Source organism: Pleurodeles waltl, chromosome 5 (assembly GCF_031143425.1).
Source record: "Pleurodeles waltl isolate 20211129_DDA chromosome 5, aPleWal1.hap1.20221129, whole genome shotgun sequence".
In the NCBI taxonomy this organism is placed as follows: domain Eukaryota; kingdom Metazoa; phylum Chordata; class Amphibia; order Caudata; family Salamandridae; genus Pleurodeles; species Pleurodeles waltl.
In genome coordinates, this window is record NC_090444.1 from 104609401 (window position 1) to 104632496 (window position 23096).

The window sequence follows — 23096 nt, forward strand, 5'->3', positions numbered from 1 at the left end:
CTTTGGTGTGCCAGTAGCACGGTCGCGCTGCTTCCTGCATTGAGTAGGTCGTGGGGTGGGCGGGTCTTTTGTTGACAGGAAGAACGGTGAGTGGGGAAAACCCTGGCAGGAAAACCCAGGCAGCTGCGGTGTCACTGGATCACTCTGGGTCAAGCAGGAACTGGAAGCCACGGGCAATTGGAAGGGTAGCTGTCCAGGTGATGACAGCCCATTGTTGCAGGTTGGGGACAGAATGTTTCAGACTAGCATGCCTTAGTTTGTCTCAGATTACTTGCGGAGCACGATTTTTCGCTTTTCTAACCTGTTCTTTTCCATCAATGAGTCAAAATCCCACCTCCAACGGATGCAGAGGCTACCCTTCGTTGGAGTCGGGACATTCAGGCTGCAATACTGATATTTCAAGTAAAAGGTGTTGTTCCACACTTGACAGTTTTGAAAGTGCTAGATCTGTTAGGCCTCTTGCATTCTACAGTTGCCCTTTGTTTGGCAGTACATAAAAGATGTTCAGTGGAACTTAGTCCTGCAGTGGCCCCAACTCTGGGGATATGCCTTTTGGATAAGTCTGCATTTCATAAGAGGAATCTTGGAACTTGCATTTGTGACTTGAGTCACAATGTGGCCTAATGAAAGGAGCACAAGAAAATATGTGACAGCCTGTTTAGGAAACATATCACAACACGTGACTCGAATGATGAGCCCTCCTTTGCTCCTTTAACTGTGCCACATTGGGATTCAGTTTTGTCCTGGTCTTCCTGATGTGTACTGCAGCTTTGAACCGCTTCATAGCTGCACTCTTTAGCGTTTTTTACTCTCAAAACTGTTCCCCATTGTGATCACTTTGTGTGCTGCTTTAGCAAGCTGCAGGATTTGCCATCTACCCCAACACACATAAAGCCTTCTTCCCAGACATGCTAGTTATTGGGACACGCAAATCTTTTTTTTTTTTTTTGGAAAGTAGTGTCCCCCCTTTCATACGGGGCAATCCATAACATTTCCCACATTCTTACCTATCCTACAAATGAGAAAGTGATATTAACACGACTGGACCTGCGACGTGCCCATATCTTCTGTACGTATAGGTCTAAGCAGCACCACATTCATAATCAGCTCTTTATTGGCTTCTTCGGTCTGCAGAATTTAAGATCGATCTAGAAGAGAACTGTTACTTGGAAGACGGACGTCTGCAAAAGTTTCCTTTTTGCTCTTGCCAAAAAGGACCCCAGTAGGGCCGCTGGCTCCTTCATTCTGACCGAATGCTGAATATGCAACCCTCTCTTGAGTATTCCTGTGTTGACCATCTGCCAGCCCACTACATGGGCTTGTATCAGTACTTTCAACAGAGACTTCTGAATCTATTTGGTCTGCAGGGAGGGCCTGTTTGCACATTCTGTCCTGCAGGGCTTTCTGATGTAAGTCCACTCTGCAGATTTTGGAGGGGTGGAAAGTTTTGGTACTCATTCAACAGGTGAATAATCTTAGGGTAGAAGAATCAATCAGAAAATTCGTTAGTTACTTTTGGAAACTCTGCCTGTTTTTCAAAGACTCCTCTTTCTGTAGAGGGGACTGAGGTTAATTCAGCTCCAAGTTAGATTTTTCTCACTGCCACTTGTCATATCAGACATATTACCATGTCTGATGGTATGTTTAAATAAAAAAAAAAAGGAAACTGATGTCAACACGCAGGGATGGTGTAGGAAGCTGGACTGGTGTGTACCGAAGGTACTTGCACCTTATACCAGGCCCAGGTATCCCCTCTTAGTGAAGTGTAGGCAGTGTCTAGAAGCCAGGCTCTCTAGAGGTAGCTGTGGATGAGCAGACAATGCTTATCTAGGAGAAGTGCAAAGCTCATGCAATACCACTGTAGTCACAGCACTTACACACATGAAAGAAAACACTCAGTTGTACAAAAATAAAGGTACTTTATTTTTGGACCAAATTGCCACAAAATACTAGAATAGCAATCCTCCAATAGGAGATAAGTAATACAAGTAATATATACACTAGCAATCAGAAATAGACGTAGAAAAGGTTAGAAAACAGTGCAAATAGCAATAACCAATAGAGACCCTCTGGAAGCACAAACCATCTCTGTAAAGAAATGGCTCCCTGTTGCAGTTACCCCCCACTTTTTGCCTGATACTGATGCTGACTTGACTGAGAAGTGTGCTGGGACCCTGCTAACCAGGCCCCAGCACCAGTGTTCTTTCACCTAAAATGTACCATTGTTTCCACAATTGGCACAACCCTGGCACCTAGGTAAGTCCCTTGTAACTGGTACCCCTGGTACCAAGGGCCCTGATGCCAGGGAAGGTCTCTAAGGGCTGCAGCATGTCTTATGCCACCCTAGGGACCCCTCACTCAGCACAGACACACTGCTTGCCAGCTTGTGTGTGCTGATGGGGAGAAAATGACTAAGTCGACATGGCACTCCCCTCAGGGTGCCATGTCAACCTCCCACTGCCTGTGGCATAGGTAAGTCACCCCTCTAGTAGGCCTTACAGCCCTAAGGCAGGGTGCACTATACCACAGGTGAGGGCATATGTGCATGAGCACTATGCCCCTACAGTGTCTAAGCAAAACCTTAGACATTGTAAGTGCAGGGTAGCCATAAGAGTATATGGGCTGGGAGTCTGTCAAAAACGAACTCCACAGCTCCATAATGGCTACACTGAATACTGGGAAGTTTAGTATCAAACTTCTCAGAATAAGAAACCCACACTGATGCCAGTGTTGGATTTATAAAAAATGCACACAGAGGGCATCTTAGAGATACCCCCTGTATTTTACCCAATTGTTCAGTGCAGGACTGACTGGTCTGTGCCAGCCTGCTGCTGAGAGACGAGTGTCTGACCTCATGCGGTGAGAGCCTTTGTGCTCTCTGAGGACAGAAACAAAGCCTGCTCTGGGTGGAGGTGCTTCACACCTACCCCCTGCAGGAACTGTAACACCTAGCAGTGAGCTTCAAAGGCTCAAGCTTCGTGTTACAATGCCCCAGGGCACCCCAGCTAGTGGAGATGCCCGCCTCCTGGACCCAGCCCCCACTTTTGGCGGCAAGTCCAGGAGAGATAATGAGAAAAACAAGGAGGAGTCACTGGCCAGTCAGGACAGCCCCTAAGGTGTCCTGAGCTGAGGTTACTCTGACTTTTAGAAATCCTCCATCTTGTAGAAGGAGGATTCCCCCAATAGGGATAGGAATGTGACCCCCTCCCCTTGGGAGGAGGCACAAAGAGGGTGTACCCACCCTCAGGGCTAGTAGCCATTGGCTACTAACCCCCCAGACCTAAACACGCCCTTAAATTTAGTATTTAAGGGCTTCCCTGAACCTAAAGATTTAGATTCCTGCAACAACAACAAGAAGGACTGCCTAGCTGAAAACCCCTGCAGAGGAAGACCAGAAGACAACAACTGCCTTGGCTCCAGAAACTCACCGGCCTGTCTCCTGCCTTCCAAAGAACTCTGCTCCAGCGACGCCTTCCAAAGGGACCAGCGACCTCTGAATCCTCTGAGGACTGCCCTGCTTCGACGACGACAAGAAACTCCCGAGGACAGCGGACCTGCTCCAAAAAGACTGCAACTTTGTTTCAAGAAGCAGCTTTAAAGAACCCTGCAACTCCCCGCAAGAAGCGTGAGACTTGCAACACTGCACCCGGCGACCCCGACTCGGCTGGTGGAGAACCAACACCTCAGGGAGGACCCCCGGACTACTCTACGACTGTGAGTACCAAAACCTGTCCCCCCTGAGCCCCCACAGCGCCGCCTGCAGAGGGAATCCCGAGGCTTCCCCTGACCGCGACTCTCTGAAACCTAAGTCCCGACGCCTGGAAAAGACCCTGCACCCGCAGCCCCCAGGACCTGAAGGACCGGACTTTCACTGCAGAAGTGACCCCCAGGAGTCCCTCTCCCTTGCCCAAGTGGAGGTTTCCCCGAGGGAGCCCCCCCCTTGCCTGCCTGCAGCGCTGAAGAGATCCCGTGATCTCTCATTGACTTACATTGCGAACCCGACGCTTGTTCTAACACTGCACCCGGCCGCCCCCGCGCCGCTGAGGGTGAAATTTCTGTGTGGACTCGTGTCCCCCCCGGTGCCCTACAAAACCCCCCTGGTCTGCCCTCCGAAGACGCGGGTACTTACCTGCAAGCAGACCGGAACTGGGGCACCCCCTTCTCTCCATTATAGCCTATGCGTTTTGGGCACCACTTTGAACTCTGCACCTGACCGGCCCTGAGCTGCTGGTGTGGTGACTTTGGGGTTGCTCTGAACCCCCAACGGTGGGCTACCGTGGACCAAGAACTGAACCCTGTAAGTGTCTTACTTACCTGGTAAAACTAACAAAAACTTACCTCCCCCAGGAACTGTGAAAATTGCAGTGTCCACTTTTAAAGTAGCTATTTGTGAATAACTTGAAAAGTATACATGCAATTGAAATGATTCAAAGTTCCTAATGTACTTACCTGCAATACCTTTCAAACAAGATATTACATGTTAAATTTGAACCTGTGGTTCTTAAAATAAACTAAGAAAAGATATTTTTCTATAACAAAACCTATTGGCTGGATTTGTCTCTGAGTGTGTGTACCTCATTTATTGTCTATGTGTATGTACAACAGATGCTTAACACTACTCCTTGGATAAGCCTACTGCTCGACCACACTACCACAAAATAGAGCATTAGTATTATCTATTTTTACCACTATTTTACCTCTAAGGGGAACCCTTGGACTCTGTGCATGCTATTCCTTACTTTGAAATAGCACATACAGAGCCAACTTCCTACAATCTCCTAAAAATTGGAATGTGAACACAGGCCCACGTAGGCAAGAGGAATGTGTAAAGGAGAGCTGGGGTACTAGAAAACGAGAGTTAAGTAACACAGTACCCCCCGGAAAGCAGGAGTAAAACACTGGATTTTCCCCAAAAGGAAGAAAAGAAGACATCCAGACAAGACTGCAAGAAACCAGTGGTTGATTCCTGAAGGCAGAAGACCTGTGGAGAGAGGGGACCAAGTCCAAGAGTCACAGTGGAGTCCAGGAGGAGTAGGAGCTATACTACCCATCCAGCTGTACTTGCAGGAGTTAGTTGACGGTGATAAAGAACAGATCAGCATTGCAGCCCTGGAACTGGAGAAGAGTTCCTGATGTAAGTAGAAGATATCCCACGCTGGAGTGAAGATTGCAGACTGGTGTCTGTACAGGAATTCCACCAACCAGGCTTGGCAAAGGCAAACTTGAGGTTAGTGGAAAAGTGGTGCTGCCGGGGACCAGCAAGACCCAAGAGGACTCCGCCCAGGAGGGGCAATCACAGGAGATCCTCAGCATCGCAGAGAGTCCACAGGAGCAAAGGTAGGACCCACAGGAGTCGCACAGGAATCACAGAAGGAGCCCACACAGCACTACTGAAAGGGATACCATGCCGCAGGAGAACCACGCAGAGGGCTGAGCATCGCAGGAAGTAGTGCTGGGAACTGGAGTTGCTAGTCACCTGAAGATCCCTTGGAGGAGATGCAATCAAGCCTTGGCAGCTGCAAGAGACACAGTGCACGGGGCTACTGCCCTTCGTGAAAAGGCAAAGGCTTACCTCCACCAAAGTTGACATCTGGCAGAGAGGACCAAGAGGACTCCTCCAGACCACCTCCCGTGATGCAGGATCCATGTAGCTCAAGATGAGGGGAGATCCACGCAGCCGGTTGTCATTGCAGCAGGTGCCTGCGGATGCAGGGGAGTGACTCCTTCCCTCCGAGGGAGATTCCTTCTTCCTTCTTGTGCAGGCTGAAGAGGTGCTGCCTTCTGAGGATGCACGGCCGGGAAAATGTTGCAAAGCTGTCAGGAGCCCTGGAAACAATGTTACAGAAAAGTTAATTCTTCTTGGGGGCAGCTTGTCGGGTCCTGGTTGTTCCAATCACAGTTCCGGAGGCCAGAAGCCGAAGCAGAAGTTGCAGTGGAGTCCTGCTGGAATCTTGCGGGCTGAATCTGAGGACCCACCCAAGAGAGAGACCCTAAATAGCTCTGAAAGGGTATTGCTAACCTAACCAGGTAAGAACCTATCGGGGGGGATCTGACGTCACCTGCGTGGCCTGGCCACTCAGATGCTTCCCAGAGTTCCCTGTCAACCTTGGAAACAAGAGGCAGAACCCAGGGACCATCTGGAAGAGCTCTTGGCACCACCCCTGGGGTGGTGATGTACAGGAGAGGGGTTACTCCCCTTTCCATTGTCCTGTTTCGTGCCGGAGGGAGGGGGGGGGGTCCCTGAACCGGTGTGGACAGGTCTATGTGCGGTGGGCACCAGATGTGTCCTTCAGAGCAACCAGTGGCTTGGGGAGGCTACCCCTCCCAAAGCCAGTCACACCTAGTTCCAAATGGAGATGGTTTTACCTCCCTCTCCCAAAGGTAATCCTTTTGTTCTGCTTTCCTAGGCTTGATCGGACCAAGCAGCACGAGGGCAGAAACCTGTCTAGGGGTGGCAGCAGCTGGGCTCCCCGGAAAACCATGTAAGATTGGTGGTAGCAATGCTGGGGGTTCTCCAGAGTGCATAGAATCACACTTTCAATACTTACAACAGTATTGGAGGTATGATTCTGACATTTTTTATACCAAACATGCCCAGGTTCGGAGTTACCATTATATAGCTGGACATAGGTAATTATCTATGTCCAGTACATTCGTAAAATGGTGTCCCTTCACTAACAAGGTCCAGGAAAATGGATCTGGAGTTTGTAGGGGCACCTCTGCTTGTGCAGGGGTGCCCTCACACACAGGTACCTGCACCCTGCCCGCTGGACTGAGAGGGCCTACCACAGGGGTGACTTACAATGATCTGGTGTAGTGACCTGTACTTAAAATAGGGTGCATGCACTCGTTTCACACCGGCTGCAATGACAGACCTGCAGAACCCTTTGCATGAGTGCCCTCTGGGTGGCAGAATAACTGCAGCAGCCCATAGGGATCGTCTGGAACCCAGTGCCCTGGGTACCTAGGTACCATATACTAGGGACTTACATGGGAGGACCAGTATGCCAGTTATGGGAAGGAAAAGGTTCCAGCAACCAAGTTCAAAGGAGAGCGCATTATCACTGGGGTCCTGGTTAGCAGGATCACAGTTAGCACAGTCAAACACACGGACAAACAGGTGGGGGTAACCAAGCTAAAAAGCGGCTACTTTCCTACAGATGGTTTCTATATATGGTTTGTGTATCGCCATATCCATGACAGCAGTTTCTTGGAAGTTGATGGCACTACCCATCGGTGTGTAGGAGCTATTTTGCAGATCAGTTTGGCACCTTAAGATTCAAGGTGAGGCAGGTACAAGAGGTAAGGAATGTATTCTTTTCACATGAATCCAATAAAATGGCATGCCATTGTATGTGTCATCACTTGAGGTCAGGCTTATTGAGTATTGGGGCTTGGTGGTAAGCTGATGAAGGTCAGGTATATATTGTTAATGTTATGCTACTAAATTTGTAGAGTCCACTTATTAACCCATATGGTTGTGTGACACTAGCCTGAGCTGAGTTTTCAGAACCTTGTTTATTTGGGAAGAGCAGGTGGCAGGGACGGCTAAGCTTTTAAAAAAAATATTTGTATTTTTTTATTTTCCATAACAAGGAACTTCCACCGAGCCATGTTCTGTGAATTTTGACTAGTCGGGTATCAAGGAAAAAGGAGACGGGTACGCAGAGGTGCAAAGAAAATTAATTTCTTGCATGAAGACACCCATACCTTGTTGCATATTCAGAGCCTCCTGATTATTTTTCTTACAACGGGAAGCCGGGAAACTGATGAAGATGCCTGGACACAGATGTGTGACATATACGTGCAAAAGGGGAATAACAGTAAGACTTGGAATTAGTTCCATTTCCTTAAACATATTTCGAGAAGAGCCAGGTGCAAATAGTTGCAACAGTCCACGCCCCTTTCGCAGCCTGGATGGCTTGGATCTGGCATAGTTTAGAGAGAAACACAGTATCTTTTCTTAGCGTTCTAACAATATATTCAGTTGGAAGAAACTTTATTGAAAGTTTATGGTCCAACAAGAAGCCAAGGTGTTACGTGCAGGGATGAGGAGGGTGCCAAGACTAGACAACCACCAGTTGACAGTCCTCACGTTTCAGGGGCTCATCCGTTTGGCCACTGCCAGGATAGTTTGAAGGGTAAATCGGGCAGCACAAAAATGACTGTTCAGTCTAAGAATGATTTTGAGTTGTCAATGTATACCGTGAAGGAAAACCCAAAAGAACAAAACAGTGGTGCTAATTTGGTGGACTGAGTGAGGACCCCTGGATGCTCCAAAAAATAGAGGCCAAACGCTGGATTTATAAGGCAGCAAACTAACTGCTTGAGAGCACTTTGAAAGAAAATAGTGAAGTCAAGCAAGACCTTCTCACCTAATCCCGTTATTAATCAGCCTGGGAGGCAGTGTCAAAGGTCACAGAAAGGTCCAAGAAGGTCATCTTTACAGAGTAAATTGAGTTGTGTAAAAACTACCATTAACCTGGTATTGCCCAGCTGTAAGCCACGGGTGATCAGGTAAGCAGCCACACTAATATTATAGAAGGACACAATATCAAAAGGACTTTGTGTAAAATAGAAATCAGCTTGGATGGAGCAAATTGGTCTTTAAAGATATTTGAAATAGCACATAGCTCGTGTATTTGTAACTCTTTACATTTCACTAGAGTTCTTAATAATTCATGGTCTACCACCAGTTTGTTGATGATGTTCAAGGAAATAGCTGCAAAATAGTCTAACCTGTATACTGTTGAGGGCGTGAAAAAGTGTGTGCTTCTAGATGTTAAAATGACATGAGTAGGGTCACTATCGGATGAATTCTGATTGTTTCTGTTCTTTTTTCTATACCTCAGATAAATAGACTGCAAATATTAGGCATTTCTAAGCACTTTTTGTAATAAAAACATATGTACTTGGTAGGCACACCGGGTACTGGTTGATCCAGTTCACAAAGGACCACAAATCGAAGCGGAGAACCAGCGTGCCTGGCGCTGCTCTACAAAACCAGAGGCCGCCATTTGTGGGATCAGCAGAATTTGGGTATTCAGTCTACTGCGTAGAAAAGGCATAGCTACTCGCATGATGGATACTGTCCGGTAAGTGGGATTTTACATTTAGTCCAAAGAAAGTAATTCTGTAACTTCATGAGGATGGGGGTTTGAAGCATGGGGTCTGATATTGATAAATATCCCTGTGTTCTCACTGGTTGATGCTTGTAAGTCTACAAAAGATAATCCCAGATGCAAGTGTGCCATCTTGAACTGTTCCCCTGCGGAATCTCACTGCGCCTTAGTACTGATTCTTTTTGTTTTTTATCATTGATATGTCTTATCCCCAGCAGTGAGTTTGTATCGGTAGGGTCATTATAGAGTCTTGGAACTTTGCTGCCTCCCAATCTTATTTTTGTCTTTCTGGCTGATTTTCTATAAAGTCATGTTTAGCTGGACCTTGCATTTCCTGTTGGAAGGTGAGACATTGAGCAGATCAGGAGGAGGGGGGCAGTTACCTATGCATTTACCAAAGAGGCACGGAGTGTGAGAAATAAATACTGCTCACTGTCAGAAGATATGAACAGACACCATCCTTCCGGTGACTGGTTCGATCCATCATCAAGAATTTATTGAAGGCAGCTAATGGCAGACTTTCTGATGTCTGAAAGTGCCTTTAATATGGAAATACACAAGTGATATCCATTGGGACAGTTCTGCAGGACTTCTTGACGAGCATCCTCCCTGCCATAACATCCAGATCTTAGTGTATGAAAGACCATGTAGAAGTGGGATGTATGGCCTCAAATGAGCTTTGTATGGCAGGAGCTCTTCTCCAGTATTGTATCTTTACTAGATTCACATGCTTGAATCATTCCCTGCCGTCAAAGTGGGAGTCCCAAAGTACCATAATGAAGCAGTATATATCACTACCATAGGCTATAGTGGCAAGGAAAAGTCAGTTAATAGCTTATTTATGTCTTTAAAAAAAAAAAAAAAAAAAAAAAAGGCAAATTTGAACTATACCCGTCGGGCAACAGCACCCTCTAGAACACTCGCAACGGAGGCGGGCTCCCTCAGATTTTCTATCGCACATCGTGTGATGGGAGTCTCCTTGGGCTCTGCTGATACTACTTGTGTCCTCGCAGCTTTTTCAAAGGAATTGAATTCCAGTTTATCGTCATTTCTTCTGCCTGTTCTTGACACTGTCCCAAACCACTAACAAAGGACTTTTCAGGGCCTGTGACACCTTTGGAAAGAAAAGACTTCATTCAGTGGACCCACACAAGTAAAACATATTGCCTCTATCCGGAGCATCAGGTGAGAGACTGCAAAATATGTTGCACCTTTTCACTGACAACCAAAAAGGAAAGGGAAGGAAGACTTTTTTTTCTATGGCTACAAAAGCTAAAAACCAGGGAGTACCTTTTATCTGTGGAGGAGAGTGATGACTTCACAGACATCATCTGCTCTTAAATGACCTAAAACTGGGGGAAAAATGACCCCAGAACCACCTGCAATGGTCATTAAGAAATTAAAGCATGCTGAGATTGGGCACAAAAAGAGGTAGAAGGACCTTACTTCTTTGATAAAACTGCCTCACAAAAGACTCGCTCTGACCTACTACTTCTTCCCTGTATGAAGCACCTCCAAAGCATGCGCCACAATTTGTGCCGTTGATGAAAAATCCAAGAGAAAGGTACCCTCGTCGAGGAAGACACCGTTGACCACTTCACCCTTTACCACTGCTTTGTGTCTACTGATCATCTCATTGTCACCGCAGTCATCGATGACTATTGTGAATATTAGGATCCTGAAACGCCAATCGACGGAGACACAGTTGACGGTTTCCTTTCTCATCTTATCATCAATGACGAAGATCCTGTTGATGTCACAATATTCGCCAACAATTGACTTGTCTGACACCATTGGCAAAGGTCTTGTCAACGATAATACAGTCAGCGTCCCCGTTGCTGATAACCAGCTTGTCAACGATGATAGTCGACGATGACTCAACCAATACAACTGTCGAAGATGCTGCTGTCTGACACAACCGACGACTACCTTGTTGTCAATGAAGGAACCTCCAGTGCCGTGACACTCAGAATGAAACTCAGAGTAATCTACAAAGACATTCCCACAACTGTCTTTAATCTCTTTAAAGGAAAAGTGATTGTCATACACCATCTTACCAATTCACAGCTCCCCAAGTAAAGTGTTGCCTTACCCACCGGCGCAATTCTTGGATGAGGACTCTGACGATGAAGGTCCTTTTGGGATAGTTTGTAGCCCTATTCCAGCTACGGGTCAAATGGCAAGATTTCAGAAATGACAAAAACGAGAAAGAATATCAGGAGGAGTACTACTCTGCTAGAGAGCACACACAGCCATAGCGCTGCTACCCCTAGTCCCTTAGTGGGTGTGCAATTGGCATTTATCACAATATCATGCATGCAACATAATAAATGCTAGGACAACATTTTGTGGGTATAATATGTCGCAAGTTTATTATTTACACAGGTTGGGTTAGCTTACGGGCGATCCCGGTGTCAGCGATGAGTTTCTTAAACATTGGCCGACACCCATCCTGAGAAAGCTAGAGCTGTTCCATCTGGTGTTCTCTGCACCAGCACGCTTAGCATCTTACAGCTCGTTCCTTTATTGTGGTTTACCACTTTATCAATTTGTCATGCTCCTGACAAGTCAGAGCGAGACCCAGGCCAGTCTCCACAGTTGCTCAGGATTCCAACTGTCCCTTGCGGGATTAAGGAGCGCCGTCACATCATCCCAGGCCCCGCCGTAAAAGGCTCCAAGTAGCCTGAGGAATAGCTTTTTGCTCCAGTAATCACCATCTGGAGGCCTTTTAATCATTTATAGCTTTAGGATCGCCCTGTAACTCCGCTTTGCGACGTTTCTTGATGTTCCTGTTGAGAAATTCATGTTGTAAACACCTCTTTCACATATGTAATCACCTCTTCATCTCTGAATGCATGAGCTTGTTTGCCCTGTCGTAGGGGTGGGTGGGAGGTTGCTCGCCTTTCGCCAAAAGAGGCCCAGCCCTGGGAGGTCACCCCTTAAATGGACCTCCTGGCCTCACTCCTCCCTCCTCGCACCTTTTGGGGCCATAAATCGGGGGTGGACCACCCTCCCTAGTACGGAGGCCCCCCTGGCCAATTTTTCCTCTAACAGGGGAGCGACGCTAAGAAGCTGTCCCCTTTATTGTCGCCCTACGTGCGACGTGGCCAGCCACATAGCGCTGCTACCCCTAGTCCCTTAGTGGGTGTGCAATTGGCATTTATCACAATATCATGCATGCAACATAATAAATGCTAGGACAACATTTTGTGGGTATAATATGTCGCAAGTTTATTATTTACACAGGTTGGGTTAGCTTACGGGCGATCCCGGTGTCAGCGATGAGTTTCTTAAACATTGGCCGACACCCATCCTGAGAAAGCTAGAGCTGTTCCATCTGGTGTTCTCTGCACCAGCACGCTTAGCATCTTACAGCTCGTTCCTTTATTGTGGTTTACCACTTTATCAATTTGTCATGCTCCTGACAAGTCAGAGCGAGACCCAGGCCAGTCTCCACAGTTGCTCAGGATTCCAACTGTCCCTTGCGGGATTAAGGAGCGCCGTCACATCATCCCAGGCCCCGCCGTAAAAGGCTCCAAGTAGCCTGAGGAATAGCTTTTTGCTCCAGTAATCACCATCTGGAGGCCTTTTAATCATTTATAGCTTTAGGATCGCCCTGTAACTCTGCCAAGCCTCGGGGATGGCATCTCGCGATAACCGAGGCCCCCCCACCTGTGCTCCTCCCTTACTTATTAATTCTCAGGCTGTTATCTCGAGAGGGTTTCTACCCTTGTTAGGAAGTGTCTGTGCCCGCCTCAGACCGGTGTACCCATCTGCTGAATACCATCCATGCTGATTCACACTAGCGCGGGCTGACTCTTTGCCTGGACATTCCACTTGGGGCTGGAGACCTGGCTCCCTGAATCACCTCTCCTGGGATCTTCTTGGCCCAATTATGCCTCAGAGCTCCCTCGGGCAACCTTTCTGGCCAGACCCAGTGTTAAGACGGCCCGCCACCGTGGACCTCTACCGCCAGTTGTTTAGCTAGTTTTCCCCCAGGTGGATTTCTGGAAAGGCTGGCTTAACCCCTTCTTGGCCCACCAGCTGGCCCACTCTAGCTCACACATGGCACATCACGTTCCAGGGGGTTCCCATCCAGGAGAGTTGCTATCGCTGAAACCGGGTTCCAGCCACCCACTCTGGCCAGGCGTTCAGCTCTGGCCACCACGGAGTGGCCCCATCATCATACTGTCGCATTCCCTAGATGGACGAGAAGGGAAGCATTACCTCACCACTTCTTGACATTTGTTACCGCACATGTTATGGCTCGTCAATGCTCTAGTATATTTACATGCCCCCTTTTTTTTTTTTTTTTTTTTTTTTTTGCCATGCCTTAACTTCCTCGGATGTGTCCGCCATTACTGCAGTCATTACCCTGCATTACTGAAGTGCCTTTCTTCGCCTGTGCCACCACTTCCTTTGTTTGCAAATATTGCACCTGTGGTTCTTAAAATAGACTAGAAAGATATTTTCTCTACACAACCTATTAGCCTGGAATGGTCTCTGAGTGTGTGTTCCTAATTTATTGCCTGTGTGTGAACCACAACGCCCAGCACACCTCTGATAAGCCTACTGCTCGATCACACCACCACAAAACAGCGCATTAGAATTCTCTCCTTTCGCACCATCTTACCTCTAATGGGAACGATTGTGCTCTGTGCATGCCATTCCTCGCTCTGAAATCATACCTCCAGAGCGCGCTTCCTACAGCTGGGCTACAGTTCGGCCCGGCTGAGATTCATTTAAAATTCCTAAACCTATGTCGCTCCTTTCGTTTATCTGCTTATCCATTATTATTCTGAATTTCCAATAACCCCCCACTTCGTGCATGTGTGTGATCCTAATTCATTGCCTGTATGTGAACCACAATGCCCCCGCACAAACCCCTGATAGGCCTACTGGCTGACCACACCACCACAAAATACCACATAGAATTCTCTCCATTTGCACTATCCTACCTCTAAGGGGAACCCTTGTACCCTGTGCATGCCATTTCTTACTTTGAGATAATACCTCCAGCCCGCTTCTTACAGCCGGGCTACAGTTCGGCCCGGCTGAAATTCCTTTAAAATTTCTAAACCTATGTCGCTCCTTTCTTTTATCTGCTTATTCCTCATTATTATTAATTTTCGATAACCCCACTCCGTGTATGCATCCAGGCCCCAGCGCTGCTGGCCACCGATTGGTCACAACCCTACTCTTAGAGGCAGCTGGGGCCCCAGCATGATTACCTGCATAAACTCCTGCCCCACTGGCCTGCCTCATCCGCTTGACAACAACACGTCTCATCTCGGTAGCTGGGCCGCAGTTTCCTTACCTGTGTAGGCTCCTGTGACAGACCTTTGCCTCCTAACTCAATCACTCCCTTTGTCTCCTCAAATGACAAGTCCCTAACATTACAAGTCAGGATAAGTTCGAGTGCCACGCATTGCTCTCTATATGGCTGTCAGACAGAATTTGGAGGCAGGTTATAAGTCACAGATGGTAGGTCCCATATTGCTAGTTCTATCCTGTCAATTGCCCCGGAGTCCTGCTATTTGCGGCTAAGCTTCTGCTTCGCATCCTTATTGCTATACTTACTTATATATGTTAATTTCATTTTATTAATATTGTGTATATATATATATATATATACACATCTTTTTTTTTTTTTTTTTTTTTTTTGTTCCCGAAGCGTAGTCCAGAAATGCACATGCGCCTGGAATCGTTCGCCTGACTCAACCCTCCAACAAGTCCATCTCTTATGTATGCTGCCACCATCGTTCTTTCATGTCAGATCTGGTGGTGCTGTCCTACTCTCCATCGCTGCCCCACCTTCGCTAAGTCCTGTGACACCGCAGTGAACCTTTTGTGGGGGAGGCAGCCGGGTTACCAATGTTACACATAACATACTGTTGATAATAGGGCCGCTGTGTTACCCATGTTATCAGTAACATACTGTTGATAATGGTACCCTAGGGTAAACCTGTCCTCCGAGCAGGATCCGAACCCGAGACCTAAAGATCCCTGACTTTGCTCACCGTCCTCCGCTCTGCCAACTGAGCTATCGAAGGGGCCGTTAACCTACTGCCCCACCCGATTCCATGGGCCTAATTGAATAGACCCCCTGGTTTGGCCGTTTTGAGGGACGAGGGGCTGAAGCCTAGCCCCGAACCTGGTTCCCCCGCTCAAGGTTGTCTCCACCGTTGTGTTGTCGATCTATTAATGCAAACTCGACACAAGGGTATTAGAGCGTTGTTAGTTGACTTCATTTGCGCCCACTCTACCTGAGGTATTGGAAAGCTCGGAGATGTGTTGATCGGCACACATGTTGCCCACCCCCCTCAGGCGGCATCCCTAGTTGTTACGCATCCTCCCCTGTGTGACCTTACCATATATATATACATATATATATATATAAACCAACCTTAAGTGTCCCGATAAGATACACATGTTTTCTTTTATTTATTATATATATATATATATCTACATACATACATACACACACATATATACATATCTATACATACATATATATACATATATATACATATCCACATACATACACACATACATACTTTCTTTTTTTTTTTTTTTTTTTTTTTTTTTTTTACTTCGCATGCCTCGTATGTCTTAATGCCTCACGACTGTTGCGTATCCCTGTGTCATAACTGAACGGTGGCTTTCAGCTCCCCAGGTGGCACCCCCAAGGAATTCTTCGTAATGCTACAATTACAAGGCCGTTCCTAGTTTTGCCAGGTAATTGGTTTGATGATGCGGGGTTTCCTTACGCGTACACATATCGTGCGTATGTAACTTGTCCTCATGCTGTGGGTACTCCCTGATATACTGTTGGCCTACTGTCCTGAAATAAAGTACCTTATTTTTTGTACTTTTGTGTATTGTGTTTCCTATAATATTGTGCGTGTGACACCAGTGCTCACTGTCAGAAGATATGAACAGACACCATCCTTCCGGTGACTGGTTCGATCCATCATCAAGAATTTATTGAAGGCAGCTAATGGCAGACTTTCTGATGTCTGAAAGTGCCTTTAATATGGAAATACACAAGTGATATCCATTGGGACAGTTCTGCAGGACTTCTTGACGAGCATCCTCCCTGCCATAACATCCAGATCTTAGTGTATGAAAGACCATGTAGAAGTGGGATGTATGGCCTCAAATGAGCTTTGTATGGCAGGAGCTCTTCTCCAGTATTGTATCTTTACTAGATTCACATGCTTGAATCATTCCCTGCCGTCAAAGTGGGAGTCCCAAAGTACCATAATGAAGCAGTATATATCACTACCATAGGCTATAGTGGCAAGGAAAAGTCAGTTAATAGCTTATTTATGTCTTTAAAAAAAAAAAAAAAAAAAAAAAAAAGGCAAATTTGAACTATACCCGTCGGGCAACAGCACCCTCTAGAACACTCGCAACGGAGGCGGGCTCCCTCAGATTTTCTATCGCACATCGTGTGATGGGAGTCTCCTTGGGCTCTGCTGATACTACTTGTGTCCTCGCAGCTTTTTCAAAGGAATTGAATTCCAGTTTATCGTCATTTCTTCTGCCTGTTCTTGACACTGTCCGAAACCACTAACAAAGGACTTTTCAGGGCCTGTGACACCTTTGGAAAGAAAAGACTTCATTCAGTGGACCCACACAAGTAAAACATATTGCCTCTATCCGGAGCATCAGGTGAGAGACTGCAAAATATGTTGCACCTTTTCACTGACAACCAAAAAGGAAAGGGAAGGAAGACTTTTTTTTCTATGGCTACAAAAGCTAAAAACCAGGGAGTACCTTTTATCTGTGGAGGAGAGTGATGACTTCACAGACATCATCTGCTCTTAAATGACCTAAAACTGGGGGAAAAATGACCCCAGAACCACCTGCAATGGTCATTAAGAAATTAAAGCATGCTGAGATTGGGCACAAAAAGAGGTAGAAGGACCTTACTTCTTTGATAAAACTGCCTCACAAAAGACTCGCTCTGACCTACTACTTCTTCCCTGTAAGAAGCACTTCCAAAGCATGCGCCACAATTTGTGCCGTTGATGAAAAATCCAAGAGAAAGGTACCCTCGTCGAGGAAGACACCGTTGACCACTTCACCCTTTACCACTGCTTTGTGTCTACTGATCATCTCATTGTCACCGCAGTCATCGATGACTATTGTGAATATTAGGATCCTGAAACGCCAATCGACGGAGACACAGTTGACGGTTTCCTTTCTCATCTTATCATCAATGACGAAGATCCTGTTGATGTCACAATATTCGCCAACAATTGACTTGTCTGACACCATTGGCAAAGGTCTTGTCAACGATAATACAGTCAGCGTCCCCGTTGCTGATAACCAGCTTGTCAACGATGATAGTCGACGATGACTCAACCAATACAACTGTCGAAGATGCTGCTGTCTGACACAACCGACGACTACCTTGTTGTCAATGAAGGAACCTCCAGTGCCGTGACACTCAGAATGAAACTCAGAGTAATCTACAAAGACATTCCCACAACTGTCTTTAATCTCTTTAAAGGAAAAGTGATTGTCATACACCATCTTACCAATTCACAGCTCCCCAAGTAAAGTGTTGCCTTACCCACCGGCGCAATTCTTGGATGAGGACTCTGACGATGAAGGTCCTTTTGGGATAGTTTGTAGCCCTATTCCAGCTACGGGTCAAATGGCAAGATTTCAGAAATGACAAAAACGAGAAAGAATATCAGGAGGAGTACTACTCTGCTAGAGAGCACACACAGCCATTCCCTCAAGAACATTCGATGCTGGACCAACCGGACCCGTTGATGCCATTGTCCCTTGTAACTAATTTGCAAGGTATGCTACAGGACTATTATCGCAGATTTCCACCATCTGTTGCTGCAACGCCTATGACACAGACAGCACGGCCATAGCAACAGTTTCAGAACCCTACCCCTTTGCCAATACCTGCAGCAGTGATTGGAGCACCTAATGCCCCTCTGCTAAGGTTAGCAGGTGATTTAGCTCATCCCCTGCTTGATGATACACCATCTACTGATGATGATAGAGAAGAGGGAGAAATAAGAGAAGTTACAACACCAAGTGAGCGGGACGACTACTTGTGCCACCAGTGGTGGAGATAAGATAGACTCCACCGGAAGACATTGGTGGCTTCCATAACTTAATGGAAAGAGCAGCCAAACGTTTTGAACTGCCACTGCTTACAAAGGCAACCGACTGTTTTCTGTATGATTTTAAGGAACCTGCTAAGAAACTGGTCAGAGCTATCCCGAACATCGATTTTATTTGGCAGGAAGGCCTGAAAGCCATGAACAACCCAGCTGCAGTATCACCAATCATCCCACGATGGGATAAAAAAAAAACATGTAAAGCTCACAATATTTGTCCGACTTGCCTTATTGGATAAACAAAGCCAGACTTTGTAGTATCATAGGCAGTGCAACATCGCTCTAAGAACCCCTCCACACCAATTTCCTCTCCTCTAGACAAGGAAGACCATTGCCTTGATAACATCGGCAAGATTCTCCACCATGGCGACCACAACAGTAAGAGCGGCAAATTCATTAGCTGTATTCGGCAGTTATGACCTATATATAGGCTTGTTACCAGAGGATGCAAAGCTGGAAGCTCTAAAGATCCTCCAGGACGAAGCACGCATATCTGCTGAAATAATTGACTGCGCCATCGATGTGTCAACTATTGGCTTTAGACAGCTTGCAGGTGTTGTAGTTCTCTGCAGTCTGGGATGGTTGAAATCCACCTCCTTCTGCCTAGAAATTCAGACTAAAATACTGGACATGCCATTCGATGGCAAATCATTGTTTGGCAAACATGTGGATAATGCCCTACAATCTATCAAGGCCGACAGGGATATAACATAATCCCTCAGTACACTCTGGTTTCGAAAGCAGCCCTTTTCAGGATGAATAGGAAGAGGAAAATATTCCTTTAGAGGCGGTTACCAACCCTACTGACAGTATCAGTCAGGTCAGAGACAATACCACCCACAATATGTTCAACAGCAGCCATGCAGGCAACCACCAGCGGCTGCATAGAAGCAGTCTACCAGAGGAAAGTTGCTTGCCCGAGACAGATACAACAAAACAATGACCACATTGTGATACCGTCTACCTCATCATAGATTGGAGGTCAAATAACACACCATTTCCATCAGTGGTCCACAATAATATCAGACAAATAGGTTGTAGATGTCATCTCCAGAGGACATTTCCTAGAATTTCTCCAAAAACCTCCAAACGCCCCAACATCAGGACACCTGTAGGAAGCTGTTCCAGTGTGTGGTGGACACCTGTGGGGATACACCTTATACTGGGTCCAGGCAACCCTGTTTAGATAGTGTTACAGTGCCTAGACAGCCAGGGCTCTCTAGGGTAGTTGTGGTGAGCAGCCACGACTTCTCTAGTTGCCTACGAGTTGTCCCTTGACTGTCGCCGGATTGCAGATGGGTCAGTGGTCAGGATGGCCACCAACAAGTACAAGCAAATACAAGAGGAGCTGTTGGAAGTTTTGCAGAGCTGTGGAGGACCAGCAAGGCCCTGGGGACTCGACCCTTGGAGGGGAGTCCGGGCTGACCCTCAGGAGGCAGGAGAGCCAGAAGAAGCAGTTGGAGCCCCCACAAGCAACCCACTGGCAGCAGGGCACAGTAAGTCGCAGTTCAGCCCAGTCAGCACACCTGAAGAGGAGTCCCACGTCACTGGATCTGCAGAGAAGAGAATGTCCTTGCAGAGGTAGAGTGCTGGAGGCTGGGGCTACGTGGAGCCTGAAGATCTCTCTGAGCAGGAGTCAACAAGCCTTGGTTTGTGCAACAATCGTGGTGCACAGGGCTTCTGTCCCAGTGGCGGAGCCAAGGGCTCACCGTCTCCCACGCTGGACAGAAGGCAGAGTGGACCCAGGGGATCTCTCAGAACCACCACCTGTGTTGGAGAATCTTCGCAGATCCGACAGATGGAAGATCCCACCAGCTGGACATCGTTGCCTTAGGTCCCTGCGGATGCAGGGGAGTGACTCTAAGGTAGAGTCCTTGCTTCTTGGTGCAGTCGAAGTCTTGCCAACCCCAGAGGATGCACAGCCTTGGAGATGTTGCAGAATGCTGACAGGAGCTGTGGAAACAATGTTGCAAAGAGAATTCTTCTCAGGCCGTGCAGTCTTGTCCGGTTCCTGTGTAGCCAAGCAGCGGTTCCAGAGGCAAGATGCAGACGTTGTCTTGCAGAGTTACTTGCAGTATCTTGCATGATGAATCTGGGGACCCACCCACAATGGAGTCCCTAAATTGCCCAAACTAAGAGGGTGTGGGGGAGAGGAGGTGTTGGACACTCTCTGGGGTCACCACCTATCAGGAGGGGTCACTGATGTTAGCTAACTGGCCTACCCAGTCAGATGCTCCTAGAGGCCTCTTCACACCTTGGTTCCAAGATTGTAGAACCAAGTGGCCACTTGAAGGAGCTCTGGGCACGAGGGAGAACAAGAAATGCACATTTTTTTTGTAAGTTGGCATCCCCAAAAGGGATCGTGTTGGGAATGGATTTTCGATGCAATGGTCAGAAATCAATGCCTACACTTTTCCCCCGATCCCATGGATCCCAAAGGTAATCAACATACTGAAGAGGGAACCTTGCTGACTTCTTATATTCTTATAGCCCCCAGGTGGCCCAGACAATTTTCGTTCAGGGGGCTCATACTTGTCTCTGAGCAATCCTGACTTGTTGACAAAGAAAAAGGGCCTGATACAGCACCCAGACCCAACATCTCTCCACTTATCAGCTTGGATCCTGAGTTCACTGAATTCTCATTGATGGACATTACATCGGATTGCAGAGAAATACTTGCAAAAGCGAGGGCAGATGCAACAAACAGAACTTACAAATTTAAATGGAAACGCTTCTACCTTTGGTATGTAACCTCGGACGTCCATCCTATCACATTGCTGCCAGAGCAAATCCTACCATATCTGCTACACCCAGCGGAATCTGGTTTGTCTCATTCTTCAATAAAAGTACACCTGGCTGCAGTTTCAAGATTTAGACAAACCAATAATGCACCTTCCCTCTGGTCTAATCAAATTAAGCAATTTCTCAAGGCCTTCAAGCTTTTTCCTCCTATATGAAAGCCTCCACCATTGTAGTACCTCAGTGTTGTTGTAGGACAGTTCATGAAGCCGCCATTTGAGCCAATTCATAAATCAGATTTGAAGTATCTCACTTGGAAAACTGAGCTACTGGCTCTCACTTCAACCAAAAGAATAACATCCAAGCTTTTACCATCAAAGAACATTTTCTTTGAATTACAACAGAGTGTTATTCTTCTAACCAACCCGACATTTATTCCGAAATTGCTGTCAGACTTCCACCTCAACGAAACTGGTTCTCAGGACATTTTCCCCAAATCCGCAGTTGGTTGCAGGAAAAACCTCTGCATTCTCTAGATGTTAAACGATGCCTCAAGTTCTATTTGCACAGGATCCATCACATACGGAAAGCATACCAACTGTTTCTGGAATATGGAGGTATCAGGAAAGGTCTCCCAGTAACCAGAATATCGCCAGATGGATTGAAACATCTCTACAGTTTTGCCATTCACAACCCGGAAAACCATCGTAAGGGAAAGTAAAAGCCCATTCCACCAGAACCGTTTCCACAACTACAACTCTATTTGCTAGAGTACCAAATGCAGCATATCTGCAGAGCAGCAACATGGTCCAGCAGACACACATTCAGAAAGCATTATTGCCTGTATGAGGCTCGCATATCAAAGTTATCCACTTTGGCTTCGAATCAGCTTTTTCGGAAGGACGGTCATTAGGTATTCTTGTGCTTTGACTACTGGTTGGTAAAACACCAACGGCATTTTAAGTGCCCAGTACAACAAAGGTTTGCCAAAAGTTGGTTCACAAACTAGGTGTCCTTGTGAATTATCAAAGATCCTCAGCTCCTCCATCCAAGAAGATACTGTTCCTTTGCCACAACACTATATACTGTCCAAGACAAAGACTTTTTGTCCCAAGACACACAATGAAGGGTCTAGGAACTGGCTCTGGAATGAAGAATTAAAATTCAGTGCATTTATTTATTTAGCTTTTGGGCATCATGTCCTCGGCGATCAATATGGTCCTCTTGCCCTCCTAAAAACGACAGCCTTACAGCAACAGCTGCAAGAATTATAGTTTCAAACACAAGAATAGTTCAAGGACCTGGTGTATTTTACACAGGTACAATGGAAGCTCTAGCCTGATGGTCCCAGACCTCCCACCTGTAAGAAGACCTCATGTTCTTACCTCCAATACCTCACTTCGTAATGACTACGGAGGCGTCCCTGGAGAACTGCAAACTCAAGGAAAGTGGTCTCTGCTCCAGATGTGCATACATATCAATCACCTGGAGCTCAAAGTCATGTACTCAGTCTCCAAGCTTTCCTGCCAATGATAGCAGAGTCTTCGGTGTTAGTTCCCATGGACAATACCACCAGCATGTAATACGTGAAGTAACAAAAGCGGCACAAGATTACTGGCGCTGTAGAAGGAAGATCAGGAAATCTGAAGCCGGGTAACAGCACACAGAATAAGCCGTCAGGCCGAATATGTGCTGGCGCTAAATCTCTAAGCAGATATGCTAAGCAGAACTGTAAACAACCTCCATGAATGGGAGTTTGATCAGTCAGTGCAAAGTATGATCTTCTCGTTTTGGGGCAAACCAGCTCTGGATATCTTTGCAACAAATACCAGTTCTATGCAAGTTAACTTCCATATCCAGGATTGTGGAGGAATGCCTTATGACAGATGGACTTGGACCTGTGCCTAACTTTTTCCCGGAAACCTTTAATATCAAAGATTTTCAGCAAGAGGAAAGGGGAGCAGTGTCATTTCATCCTGATAGCCCCCAAGTAGCCCACACAGCATTGGTTCACTGACTTCTGCTAATGGAATGCAACCACGTTCACCTACCAACATCCTGTAAAATTTTGATGATGAACTAA

The 23096-nt window shown here is 46.6% G+C and overlaps 1 protein-coding gene across 3 annotated transcripts in view; it reads left to right on the top strand.

The window, feature by feature from the left end:
- The window catches only part of ESCO2 (establishment of sister chromatid cohesion N-acetyltransferase 2), a 182005-nt gene that overhangs the window by 150013 nt on the left and 8896 nt on the right, over positions 1–23096 (top strand). For all 3 annotated transcript variants that reach the window (XM_069233721.1, XM_069233720.1, XM_069233722.1), the window contains exon 10: positions 8920–9095. In XM_069233721.1, coding sequence (XP_069089822.1) covers positions 8920–9095 — 176 coding nt within the window. The remainder of the gene's footprint in view (positions 1–8919; positions 9096–23096) is intronic.